Raw genomic sequence first — 14,118 nt, forward strand, 5'->3', positions numbered from 1 at the left:
GAGTTCCAACTAAGGTTACTAGCTATTGTAACACCGAGGTACTTATATTCATTCACCTCCGTAAGAGGTTTGGATGCTAGGCTATAGGTAAACGATAATTTATTAATTTTTCTAGTGATCTTCCTAAATACTCTTTTATCAATGTTAAGCTGCATATCCTCGCGTGCACACCAAGCTAGTATGTCTTGAAGGTTAACGTTTAGAGTAACTTGATCTGTTGGCAGGTGATTTCGTTAAAGAGCAGACAGTTATCAGCAAATAGTTTTATTTGTACGGGCTGAGTAACAGTGTCTGCAATGTCATTCTTATATATGTTAAATAATAATGGTCGAAGAACACTACCCTGGGTAACACCAGAAGTGACAGGAAGGATACTGGAAGAACAATTATAAACTACTACGAATTGCGTACGGCTGGAGAGATAAGCGCAAATCCAATTTAGGAGATGTGAAGTAATGTTGAGATGTTCAAGTTTTTCTATTAGCTTTGCGTGCGATACAAGATCAAATGCTTTCCTGAAGTCCAAAAATATGATGTCTGTTTGCCATGATTTGTCGACAGTGCTAACGAGACTGTGAATTACAGTGGTTAATTGGGTTGCAGTGGAGAGGCCCTTTCGAAAACCATGCTGCATAGGAGATAGAATGGCTCTATCATCGCGAAAATTATTGATTTCAGAAGCGATAATATGTTCTAAAAGTTTGCAACAGGATGAGGTTAGTGATATGGGGCGGTAGTTTGCCACCAGTGATGGATCGCCTTTCTTTAGTATCGGAACAATACGAGCAGAAAGCCAGTCGTTAGGAAGCACAGACGATGAAAGGGATGCACGAAAGATAATAACAAGAAAGCGAGATAGCATTTCGGCGTACCTGTGAAGAAACACGTTTGGTAGGTTATCAGGCCCTGGAGACGATTTTGTATTTATATGCAGAATCATAGAAAAGACGCCAGACAAAGAAATCAAACTAAAATCATCATTGTGTGCTACGCAATTCACACGAGAGGAAACGGGCGACTTCGAAAAGACACTGCTAAAATAGGCGTTGAAGTGATGAGCTATATCTTGTTCAGCGACAACAGGATTGCCCTCATGCATAAGATGGTCAACTTTCTTTTTCTTTTACTGAGATAGCCCCAAACTTGCAAGGAAGAGTACCGATGACGTTAGGCAGGGTTAACTGGAAATAGCGAAGTTTAGAAACACGGACAGCCTCATTTCATTTTCCTTGGTAGGGTTGTACTATGTCACGAGAAATACCCTGTCGTCTTAGTCGCTTAACCTTCCTATTTATGTGCACTTTGTCACGCGTCATCCAGGGAGAGCTCTAGATGTTTTCTTGGTTTTATTTCGAACAAAGTTGTCGATGCAGTGCATACAAATATTTTTAAATTCATCCCAAAGTTGAACAGTGCCATAGCCGCTAAGACGAAAGTCAAGATCCAGTATGCTCTAATCCCTGGCGCGTGAAAAGTCTTTTACAGTAATAGCTTTACAATGAGTAGATCTGAGAGGGTCAAGGTAGCAAGAAAAAGCCACAAGTTCATTTTCAGAAATGCCATGTTCAACAGAGACCGAATAATTATCTTAATTACGGCTAATAAATACAAGGTCAACTATTGAGGCCGAAGCAGTGCTAATACGTGTTGGCTCAGTAACCACTTGTTGCAAGTTGTGCATCAAGATGATGTTACGCAAGTGCTCATTATTTATATTAACATCAGCGCTAGGAGTTCCGCGAATCCAGTCAACTCCCGGCAGTTTGAAATCGCCTATTAGAAAAATTTTGTCGCGTACAAAAGACGCCATGTGATCACGCAGATCAATGAGAAACTGCGGAGCGGAATCGGGAGCTCGATAAACAGCAAAAAGCAAAACAGGCGGTATTACGGCATAAAATTTTTAAAGAGATCGTTTCAAGATTAGCAGCTTGACGTAGGAGAACTGCAGAGATGCCTTACCAAAATAGCACCACCGCCACCTCTAGTAGGTCTATCACGACGGAAAGCACGGTAATTAGAGGGAAAGACGTCCGTATCTTCTATTTCATCATGCAGCCATGTTTCTGTGATGACGAGAACGTGTGCGTTATGCGCAAGAATAATCGCGTCAAGCTGATCACTCTTGTTGATAACACAGCGTGCATTGATATTTAAAATTCGTAATTCCTGAGGGGGAGGAAGTCAGTCCTTTTTTGAAGTATTGCGATAGTCATGAATTTTAATGCTGGTGTTCCTAGCATTGTCCCATCTAAAGTATTCATTGTTGAACCGCAGTTTTGCGTGTATCAAACTAACCTTTTTCCCATCTTTTTTCTCAGCCTTCGCGCTATCCCAAAGCAGGTCACGCTTTCTAAGGGTTTCATGAGAATAGTCATTTCGTGCAGAAATTCTGGTCCCTTTTAGCTTGTGGGCGTTTTTGAAGATTGCATGTTTTTCACTGAAGTCCTGAAAGAACATAATAACCGGTCTTTGTTTACCGGTCTTCCCTAAACGGTGGGTTCTTCCATTGAAGGTGCAATTCACGTTTAGTATGTGAGAAAATATGTGAGTCACAATTTTTTCGTAAGCTCGGTTTCTGTTTGAGCGGCTTCCTCCCGAAGGCCAAAAATTATCAAATTGGAACGCCTGCTCCTATCTTCCAATTCCACTAGTTTGGTTTCTAGAGATTGAACGGTTTGTTCGAGTTCATCTACACAAGCGACAAGTTTTTCTAAAACAGCTAAACGATGTCCTTTACATGTTGTTCTGCTGCTTTCTAAGCATCGCCATATTTTCAACCAACCTGGTTTGTCCAGCTAGTATTTCTTGCAGCAATTTTTCAATATCGGGGCCTGGATTTGTCTCGATGTCACCGCACAGCAAAAGTAAACACATACAGTACATTTCGTAAGCAATACTAGCACAACGCCGGGGGCACGGCAAGGCCAAAAGACAGCGGCAATCGCTCTTAAATGAGACAGAGTAGTAACTAACCTGCATAAAGCACAGGAAAGGCTTGTGAGGCCACATGCCCGCACATAATAGGGAGTTGTGGTCCAGGGTTCATGATTTTCATATTACAATGAAGTGACATCAGGATGTGCCAAATGCTTGCTTCTTTAAACCAGCCTTAGCAGTACAAGGGTTACATTTCTATCCTTAAGACGCGATTGCGAGCTTTTTTTCGGTTTTACATTTTTTTTTTCATTTGCAGGTGTCCTTCGCCAGACGAGAAGCGAAGAAAAATGAAAGCAAGATATCTTAACCATGGCCGTGCCGGGTCGCCTACCCTAATTTTGTTAAATGGGATAAAATAGGCAATAAAAGGAAAAGCTAATAAAATCACATTGCTCACAACCGCATATGAATGTTCGCTGACTATCAGGGGCGTTCGTACTGTCTATGTCTCCTTCATAAAGCACCACAAGGCTTTTGCGGTTAGCTGCACAGAATCGCACTTAGGGCAAGACCCCAGAATTATTTTCCACTGAGAGCACGGTCTGCCATCCAAGTGGCATGCACAGGCTCGCAGAGCACATGGAGGACCGTAGAAAGATGTGCAGTGGCTCATGAAGTGCGTTATTGTCTTTTACACGCGCAACTGTATCAATCGGCCGTATTGTTGTAAATTACAACGTGCCGGTTTATTTCTTAGTTACGGCTCTCGTTGCCATTGACAATCCCCTTCTGTTCAGATCGCTTCCTTCTTGTCCTCTTGAACTCACGTCGGTGGTCGCGTTAGAGATCCACCGTTAGAGACCACCGACGTGAGTTCAAGAGGACACCCGTCTATTTGCAACCGTCCGGGTTGATACGGTACAATGTTCTAAACCGATGTAGTTTCTACGACGCCATCGCTCCCATTCTAGCGCACTGTCTCAATATCCCTTGGTGTCGGCTTGTCTCGACAACGATGTATGGTCCGTAGAAACGAACCTTCGATGCCTGCAAATCACCATCGCACCGGCACATGGTCTCCCACTCCAACTGCACATTTCCTCGGTGAACGTGGTAATCACAGCTCTTTTCATGGCCAACTTGTATTTTTCCTCCTGCGTTTCACTTTTTGTTCGTTATCGCAACATTACATCTTTAATTGCCCCAATGGATAAGGCGGCACCCACGTTGAATTTTTAGGCACGGCAAAGAAAGGACTGCAGCCCAGCTCCGATTGTGTCAAAACAGATGTGGGGATTAACCGCAGCCTCTAACGCGCACTTAGAGCACCGCAGCCAAGCCCGATTGTCTCAAAACACAACAGTTGTGAGGATTAACCGCAGCCTCCAACGCGTACTTATAGCACCGAAGCCACGCCCAATTTTTCAAAACAGTTGTGGGGATTAACCGCAGCTTCTAACGCGTACTTGTAACACCGCAGCTTAACCCAGAGAGAGAGAGAGAGAGAAACGAGAAGGGAAAGGTAGGGAGGTTAACCAAGGACGTGCCCGGTTGGCTACCCTACGCTTGGGGAGAGGGAAAGGGAAGAATAGTAAGAAGCGAGAATACGAAAAAAAAACACAAAGAGTCCGTTATTTACACAGTCAGTCGCAGAGGAAGGTCCACTGTCACAAGCGCTCATATATCCAGTCTCCTTCAGAACTGAAGAAGAGCTTTTGTGGCCTTTCGCATGCAGGAATGCGTAAGCCATGTCCCAGAATCTTTTCCTCTGACAGCACTCTGCTATCTAACATGCTGAGTTGAGTTTGAAGAATCCGTCGTTGAGCGTCAAAAGCTGGGCAATGACACAGAAGGTGCTCTAGCGTCTCATCGCAGCCGCACAAATTGCATGCCGCACTGTTAGTCATTCCTATTAGGAATGAATAGGAATTTGTAAATGCGACGCCCAACCACACGCGACACAGTAAAGTTGCTTCACCACGGGAGAGTCCAGGTGGCAGGCGAAGTCGCAATTTAGGGTCGAGAGCATGCAAGCGTTTCAGCAACAGCTTAACCCAGTTGTGTCAAAACAGATGTGGGGGTTAACCGCAGCCTCTAACGCGTACTTATAGCACCGCATCCAAGCCCGATTGCGTCAAAACAGTTGTGATGATTAACCGTAGCCTCTAACGCGTACTTATAGCACCGCAGCCAAGCCCGATCTTGTCTAAACAGTTGTGAGGATTAACCGCAGATCTAACTCGTACTTATAGCACCGCAGCTTACCCCGATTCTGTCAAAACAGTTGTGGGGATTAACCGCAGCCTCTAACGCGTACTTATAGCACGACAGCCAAGCCCGATTGTGTCAAAACAGATGTGGGTATTAACCTCAGCCTCTAACGCGTACTTATAGCACCGCAGCCAAGCCCGATTGTGTCAAAACAGTTGTGGGGATTAACCGCAGCCTCTAACGCGCACTCATCGCACCGCAGCTTAACCCAGTTGTGTCAAAACATATCAGGACTTGTTGCTGGGCTAGTTGGTTCATCTTATTCCGTAGTGTTCTCTTTCCTGTCCTGATTTTTTTCCGTCCTTGGTTGCGTCTAAACACTACGGAATAATGTGTCAAAACAGTTGTTAGGATTGACCGCAGCCTCTAACGCGTACTTATAGCACCGGAGCTTAGCCCGATTGTGTCAAAACAGTTGTTAGGATTGACCGCAGCCTCTAACGCGTACTTATAGCACCGGAGCTTAGCCCGATTGTGTCAAAACAGTTGTTAGGATTGACCGCAGCCTCTAACGCGTACTTATAGCACCGGAGCTTAGCCCGATTGTGTCAAAACAGTTGTGGGGATTAACTGCAGCCTCTAACGCGTACTTATAGCACCGCAACCAAGCCCGATTGTGTCAAGACAGTTGTGGGGATTAACTGCAGCCTCTAACGCGTACTTATAGCACCGCAGTTAAGCCCGATTTTGTCAAAACATAACCAACCTCTAGTCACGATGATGAAGAAATAGAACAGTTTTATGAAGATGTTGAACTAGCAATGAGAAAGGTGCAAACTCAGTATACTTTAGTCATGGGCGACTTCAATGCAAAAGTGGGGAAAAGGCAGGTTTTTGAGCAAGCCATTGGCAACTACGGCATCGATTCTAGGAATGCAAGAGGAGAGATGTTAGTAGAATTCGCGGAAAGGAACAGGCTCCGAATAATGAATACCTTCTTCAGGAAGCGCAGCAAGAGGAAGTGGACCTGGAAAAGCCCTAATGGAGAAACAAGGAATGAAATAGATTTCATACTCTCTGCCGATCCAAGCATAGTGCAGGATGTAGAAGTGTTAGGTAAGGTTAAGTGCAGTGACCATAGGTTAGTGAGGTCTAGGATTTCTATCAATTTGAAGAGAGAGAGAGTGAAATTAGTCAAGAGGAAACAGGCCAACCTAGAGGCAGTAAGGGTAAAAGCAGACCAATTCAGGCTGGTGCTCGCAAACAAATATGCAGCTTTAGAACAGGAAGATGAAGATAACATAGAGCTAATGAACGAAACCGTAACTAGGCTGATCTCAGAAGCAGCAATTGAAGTGGGCAACCAAAGCAACCTGTAGGGAAGCTCTCCCAAGAAACAAAGGACCTAATAAAGAAACGACAAAACATGAAAGTGTCCAACTCAAGAGATCAGATAGAATTCGCTGAACTGTCAAAACTGATCAACAAGAAGAAAGTAAGGGATATTCGAAATTATAACGTGGGAAAAATTGAGGAAGCCGTAAAATATGGACGCAGCATGAAATCAGTAAGAAGAAAACTAGGCATAGGACAAGACAAGATGTATGCACTGAAAGATAAGCATGGTAATATCATCAGCAATTTCGATGACATAGTAAAAGCAGCGGAAGAATTCTATACTGACCTGTACAGTAGCCAAAACAGCCAAGCTTCTTCCATTCGAAATAGTGATGAACCGGATACAGAAGCTCCTTCTATAACTAGCGATGAAGTTAGAAGGGCCTTGAAAGACATGACCAGGGGAAAAGCGCCTGGAGAAGATGGAATAACAGTAGATTTAATCAAAGATGGAGGAGATATCATGCTTGAAAAGCTTGCGGCCCTTTATACGCAATGCCTCACAACTTCAAGTGTACCAGAGAGCTGGAAGAACGCCAACATTATACTTATCCATAAGAAGGGAGACGTGAAAGAATTGAAGAATTACAGACCCATTAGCTTGCTTTCAGTATTGTATAAAATATTCACCAAGATAATTTCCAATAGAATCAGGACAACACTTGACTTCAGTCAACCAAGAGAACAGGCTGGCTTCAGGAAGGGCTATTCTACGATGGACCATATCCATGCCATCAATCAGGTAATCGAGAAATCTGCGGAGTACAATCAACCTCTCTATATGGCTTTCATAGATTATGAAAAGGCATTTGATTCAGTAGAGATATCAGCAGTCATAGAGGCATTGCGTTATCAAGGAGTGGAGGAGGCATACGTGAATATCGTGGCAAATATCTACAAGGATTCCACAGCTACCTTGGTTCTCCACAAGAAAAGTAGAAAGATACCTATCAAGAAAGGGGTCAGGTAAGGAGACACAATCTCTCCAATGCTATTCACTGCATGCTTAGAAGAAGTATTCAAGCTCTTAGACTGGGAAGGATTAGGAGTGAGGATCGATGGCGAATATCTCAGCAACCTTCGGTTTGCAGATGACATTGTCCTATTGAGCAACAATGGAGAGGAATTACAACAAATGTTTGAGGACCTTCATCGAGAAAGTGCAAGAATCGGGTTGAAGATGAATATGCAGAAGACAAAGATAATGTTCAATAGCCTGGCAAGGGAACAAGAATTCAGGATCGCCAGTCAGCCTCTAGAATCTGTAAAGGAATATGTTTATCTAGGTCAATTACTCACAGGGGACCCTGATCATGAGAAAGAAATTTACAGAAGAATAAAATTAGGTTGGAGTGCATACGGCAGGCATTGCCAAATCCTGACTGGGAGCTTACCACTGTCGTTGAAAAGAAAAGTGTACAATCATTGCATTCTACCGGTGTTAACATACGGGGCAGAAACTTGGAGGTTAACAAAGAAGCTCGAGAACAAGTAAAGGACCGCACAAAGAGCAATGGAATGAAAAATCTTAGGAGTAACGTTAAGAGACAGGAAGAGAGCGGTGTGGATCAGAGAACAAACGGGGGTAGACGACATTCTAGTTGACATTAAGCGGAAGAAAAGGAGCTGGGCAGGCCATGTAATGCGTAGGATGGATAACCGGTGGACCACTAGGGTTACAGAATGGATACCAAGAGAAGGGAAGCGCAGTCGAGGACGGCAGAAAGTCAGGTGGGATGATGACGTTATGAAATTCGCAGGCGCAAGTTGGAATACGCTAGCGCAAGACAGGGGTAATTGGAGATCGCAGGGAGAGGCCTTCGTCCTGCAGTGGACATAAAATATAGGCGGATGATGATGATGATGTCAAAACAGTTGTGGGGATAAACCGCAGCCTCTAACGCGTACTTATAGCACCGCAACCAAGCCCGATTGTGTCAAAACAGTTGTGGGGATTAACCGCAACCTCTAACGCGTACTTATAGCACCGCAGCTAAGCCCGATTATGTCAAAACAGTTGTGGGGATTAACCGCAGCCTCTAACGCGTACTTATAGCACCGCAGCCAAGGCCGAATTTGTCAAAACAGTTGTGAGGATTAACCGCAGCTTCTAACGCGTACTTGTAACACCGCAGCTTAACCCAGTTGTGTCAAAACAGATGTGGGGATTACCCGCAGCCTCTAACGCGTACTTACAGCATCGCAGCCAAGCCCGATTTTGTCAAAACAGTTGTGGGGATTAACCGCAGCCTCTAACGCGTACTTATAGCACCGCATCCAAGCCCGATTGCGTCAAAACAGTTGTGATGATTAACCGTAGCCTCTAACGCATACTTATAGCACCGCAGCCAAGCCCGATTTTGTCAAAACAGTTGTGAGGATTAACCGCAGATCTAACTTGTACTTATAGCACCGCAGCTTACCCCGATTCTGTCAAAACAGTTGTGGGGATTAACCGCAGCCTCTAACGCGTACTTATAGCACCGCAGCCAAGCCCGATTGTGTCAAAACAGTTGTGGGGATTAACCGCAGCCTCTAACGCGCACTCATCGCACCGCAGCTTAACCCAGTTGTGTCAAAACATATAAGGACTTGTTGCTGGGCTAGTTGGTTCATCTTATTCCGTAGTGTTCTCTTTCCTGTCCTGATTTTTTTCCGTCCTTGGTTGCGTCTAAACACTACGGAATAATGTGTCAAAACAGTTGTTAGGATTGACCGCAGCCTCTAACGCGTACTTATAGCACCGGAGCTTAGCCCGATTGTGTCAAAACAGTTGTGGGGATTAACTGCAGCCTCTAACGCGTACTTATAGCACCGCAGCTTAGCCCGATTATGTCAAAACAGTTGTGGGGATAAACCGCAGTCTCTAACTCGTACTTACAGCACCGCAGCCAAGCCCGATTGTGTCAAAACTGTTGTGGGGATTAACCGCAACCTCTAACGCGTACTTATAGCACCGCAGCTAAGCCCGATTATGTCAAAACAGTTGTGGGGATTAACCACAACCTCTAACGCGTACTTATAGCACCGCAGCTAAGCCCGATTATGTCAAAACAGTTGTGGGGATAAACCGCAGCCTCTAACGCGTACTTACAGCACCGCAGCCAAGCCCGATTGTGTCAAAACTGTTGTGGGGATTAACCGCAACCTCTAACGCGTAATTATAGCACCGCAGCTTAGCCCGATTGTGTCAAGACAGTTGTGGGGATTAACTGCAGCCTCTGACGCATACTTATAGCACCGCAGCTTAACCCGGTTGTGTCAAAACAGTTGTGGGGATTAACCGCCACCTCTAACGCATACTTATAGCACCGCAGCTTAGCCCGATTATGTCAAAAAAGTTGTGGGGATTAGCCACAGCTTCCAACGCGTACTTATAGCACTGCAGCTTAGGCCGATTGTGTCAGAACAGATGTGGGGATTAACCGCAGCCTCTAACACGTACTTACAGCACCGCAGCCAAGCCCGATTGTGTCAAAACAGTTGTGAGGATTAACCGCAGCCTCTAACGCGTACTTATAGCACCGCAGCCAAGGCCGAATTTGTCAAAACAGTTGTGAGGATTAACCGCAGCCTCTAACGCGTACTTATAGCACCGCAGCTTAGCCCGATTATGTCAAAACAGTTGTGGCGATAAACCGCAGTCTCTAACTCGTACTTACAGCACCGCAGCCAAGCCCGATTGTGTCAAAACTGTTGTGGGGATTAACCGCAACCTCTAACGCGTAATTATAGCACCGCAGCTTAGCCCGATTGTGTCAAGACAGTTGTTGGGATTAACTGCAGCCTCTGACGCATACTTATAGCACCGCAGCTTAATCCGGTTGTGTCAAAACAGTTGTGGGGATTAACCGCCACCTCTAACGCATACTTATAGCACCGCAGCTTAGCCCGATTATGTCAAAAAAGTTGTGGGGATTAGCCACAGCTTCCAACGCGTACTTATAGCACTGCAGCTTAGGCCGATTGTGTCAGAACAGATGTGGGGATTAACCGCAGCCTCTAACACGTACTTACAGCACCGCAGCCAAGCCCGATTGTGTCAAAACAGTTGTGGGGATTAACCGCAGCCTCTAACGCGTACTTATAGCACCGCAGCCAAGGCCGAATTTGTCAAAACAGTTGTGAGGATTAACCGCAGCCTCTAACGCGTACTTATAGCACCGCAGCTAAGCCCGATTATGTCAAAACAGTTGTGGGGATAAACCGCAGCCTCTAACGCGTACTTATAGCACCGCAGCCAAGCCCGATTGTGTCAAAACAGTTGTGGGGATTAACCGCAGCCTCTAACTCGTACTTACAGCACCGCAGCCAAGCCCGATTGTGTCAAAACTGTTGTGGGGATTAGCCACAGCTTCCAACGCGTACTTATAGCACTGCAGCTTAGGCCGATTGTGTCAGAACAGATGTGGGGATTAACCGCAGCCTCTAACACGTACTTACAGCACCGCAGCCAAGCCCGATTGTGTCAAAACAGTTGTGGGGATTAACCGCAGCCTCTAACGCGTACTTATAGCACCGCAGCTTACCCCGATTGTGTCAACACAGTTGTTCAGATTAACCGCAGCCTCTAACGCGTACTTATGGCACCGCAGCTTAGCCCGATTGTGTCAAAACAGTTATGGGGAATAACCGCAGCCTCTAACGCGTACTTATAGCACCGCAGCCAAGCCCTATTGTGTAAAAACAGTTGTGGGGATTAACCGCAACCTCTAACGCGTAATTATAGCACCGCAGCTTAACCCGATTGTGTCAACACAGTTGTTCAGATTAACCGCAGCCTCTAACGCGTACTTATAGCACCGCAGCCAAGGCCGAATTTGTCAACACAGTTGTTCAGATTAACCGCAGCCTCTAACGCGTACTTCTGGCACCGCAGCTTAGCCCGATTGTGTCAAAACAGTTATGGGGAATAACCGCAGCCTCTAACGCGTACTTATAGCACCGCAGCCAAGCCCGATTGTGTCAAAACAGTTGTGGGGATTAACCGCAACCTCTAACGCGTAATTATAGCACCGCAGCTTAACCCGATTGTGTCAACACAGTTGTTCAGATTAACCGCAGCCTCTAACGCGTACTTATAGCACCGCAGCCAAGGCCGAATTTGTCAACACAGTTGTTTAGATTAACCGCAGCCTCTAACGCGTACTTCTGGCACCGCAGCTTAGCCCGATTGTGTCAAAACAGTTATGGGGAATAACCGCAGCCTCTAACGCGTACTTATAGCACCGCAGCCAAGCCCTATTGTGTAAAAACAGTTGTGGGGATTAACCGCAACCTCTAACGCGTAATTATAGCACCGCAGCTTAACCCGATTGTGTCAACACAGTTGTTCAGATTAACCGCAGCCTCTAACGCGTACTTATAGCACCGCAGCCAAGGCCGAATTTGTCAACACAGTTGTTCAGATTAACCGCAGCCTCTAACGCGTACTTATAGCACCGCAGCCAAGGCCGAATTTGTCAACACAGTTGTTCAGATTAACCGCAGCCTCTAACGCGTACTTATAGCACCGCAGCCAAGGCCGATTGTGTCAAAACAGTTATGGGGAATAACCGCAGCCTCTAACGCGTAATTATGAAACATTGGGCGCGGGAACTTTGGGTACAGGGCGGCCAACTGTTTATTTATAACGCATCACTCTTTCAGCGAGTCTGTTTGCTTCTGGGTGGTATGGTGCGGTAAATCGTAAATTAATCTTTCTTTTCGTCGGCCCACTGTCTCAAAAGCTCACTTCGCAATGCGGGGCGGTTATGTGCAACTAAAACTTCGACATCATTGAATACCTCTATGCTGAAGAGTGCAATTACTCTTCCTGCATTTTCCCGTTCCAATCGGCACGCAACTATTTGTATGCATTCGTCAATACGTAAGTGGAAAGCTTGAGTGTTGCACACTTTCTTTTTGAGCTCTGCGAAATCGAGATGAAGCAGAGAAAACGGTTTTTCGAGCCTTCCGTTATTAGTAAAAGTGTTACCACGTGATTTCAACTTTGCTTTGGAAAGGTGACACACGTGACGCGTGCGGACCTACTCAGAAATGTCTCCATAATGTCCCAACAGAACCTACGTTCTGCGTTCTGCGCTCCATACGTTCTGCGGAAACCATCCTGTCCAGGAAAAGGAGAATCATCGTAAAGTTCGCGAATACGAGAAACTCGTCTTTGGTACTAGCAATGTTCCATTTTCATGTGCCATAGCTTCCATTCTATCCATTAATAGTGCAGCACATGTTCGTTACATCCTCCACTGGGCAGGTGTATCCTCGACATTGCCTCAACACCTGGTAGTTGTATACACAAGGTTGGTGTGCGACTTCGAAGGTGAACTGTAGTATTTCACTGTAGTATTTCACACTTGTAGCTTGTTAGGCGATTTGATGCGGCTGGATTTGCATCTCTCACAGTCCTTGTCCACCTCCGCACAGTGCTCACGCGAACACAGGCATACCTATGGATGTTGATGGGCGCACAACATTCCTCAGTCAAAATTGATTTACAGCCCGCTGTTTTAACCAGAAGTCACCAGTGGATGCCATGGATTGCTCGATTACTCTGGAACGAGAAGAGATAGGAAGGTGTGGCAAGTGACATTCTCTAGCCTTAACATTAGTGCATTAATGATGAAGAGTTCAAAATGTTTGCAGTAATTTTGGCAAAGTCGTGGGCTTGGAGGCATTACTTTCTGAATCGCCCTCGTAGCATAAAGTGTACTTAACGTCAATAATCAGGTCAGATACAAAGCTCCACTACCAAAAAAGAATGGCACTTTCGTCTTATTCCCCTTGTATTTGACTGCCACAGTAATTCATTTGTTGAGTAACCTAGAAAACATTTTGGGGTTTTACGTGCCAAAGCCACAATCTGATTATGAGGTACGCCGTAGTGGAGAACTCCGGATTAATTTAGACCACCTGTGGCTCTCTAACGTTCACCTAAAATTAAGTAGACGGGTGATTTCTGTATTTCGCCCCCCTTCGAAATGCGGGCGCCGTGGACGGGATTTGATACCGCAACCTCGTGCTTAGCAGTCCAACACCATAACCACTAAGCAACCACGGCGGGTCGAGTAACCTAGCCATTTCATTATAATGTATACCTTAATGGGCTTCCCACTAATGACATCGCGTGGCGAAATAAGGATTTTATTTCATTTGTATGGTTTCTGATGCCCCTATATCAATCAGAAAATCGATTGGCTCATAAATTACGAGCATTTGAGCATAAACCAAACGCGTTGCTGACCCGGCCAAATAAAGTTCCTTTTGGTATCGTTGGGTAGGAACTGGACACCCCCTTTCATTTGTTCTTACTCTTCCTTTTCTTTTTTTGTCTTACTACCTGCTTTACAATATTCGGTCGTCGATTCCACTTTGGCGCAAACCATTACCGTCACAACTAACTGCCGTCACTACCGCACCCTCTGAACCACCTCCCGACGCGGTGTGCAAGATAGCAGTAGCCGAAGGAAGAGGCAATGAAACTCGCTTTAAAATCACGGCGCGACGGCGCATGCGCCCTGCCCTAGCGCATTAGTCGCAACACGTTTTCGAAGGGTCGTGCGCGCGGCCCTGTCTCGGGGGAAAGCCCCCCGAAAAAAAAGTGATAATCCATTCCACTCTGTCAAGGTG

At 45.6% G+C, this 14,118-nt stretch overlaps 1 protein-coding gene across 1 annotated transcript in view; it reads left to right on the forward strand.

Annotated features, from left to right (window-relative positions):
• LOC125947001 (glucoside xylosyltransferase 1-like) overlaps positions 1-3,263 on the forward strand; it is an 84,301-nt gene extending 81,038 nt beyond the window's left edge. Inside the window, exon 3 of the mRNA XM_049671275.1 lies at positions 3,197-3,263. Coding sequence (XP_049527232.1) covers positions 3,197-3,247 — 51 coding nt within the window. The 3' untranslated portion in view covers positions 3,248-3,263. The remainder of the gene's footprint in view (positions 1-3,196) is intronic.
• The last annotated feature ends 10,855 nt before the right edge of the window (positions 3,264-14,118 follow it).

Source organism: Dermacentor silvarum, chromosome 7 (assembly GCF_013339745.2).
Source record: "Dermacentor silvarum isolate Dsil-2018 chromosome 7, BIME_Dsil_1.4, whole genome shotgun sequence".
In the NCBI taxonomy this organism is placed as follows: Eukaryota; Metazoa; Arthropoda; class Arachnida; order Ixodida; family Ixodidae; genus Dermacentor; species Dermacentor silvarum.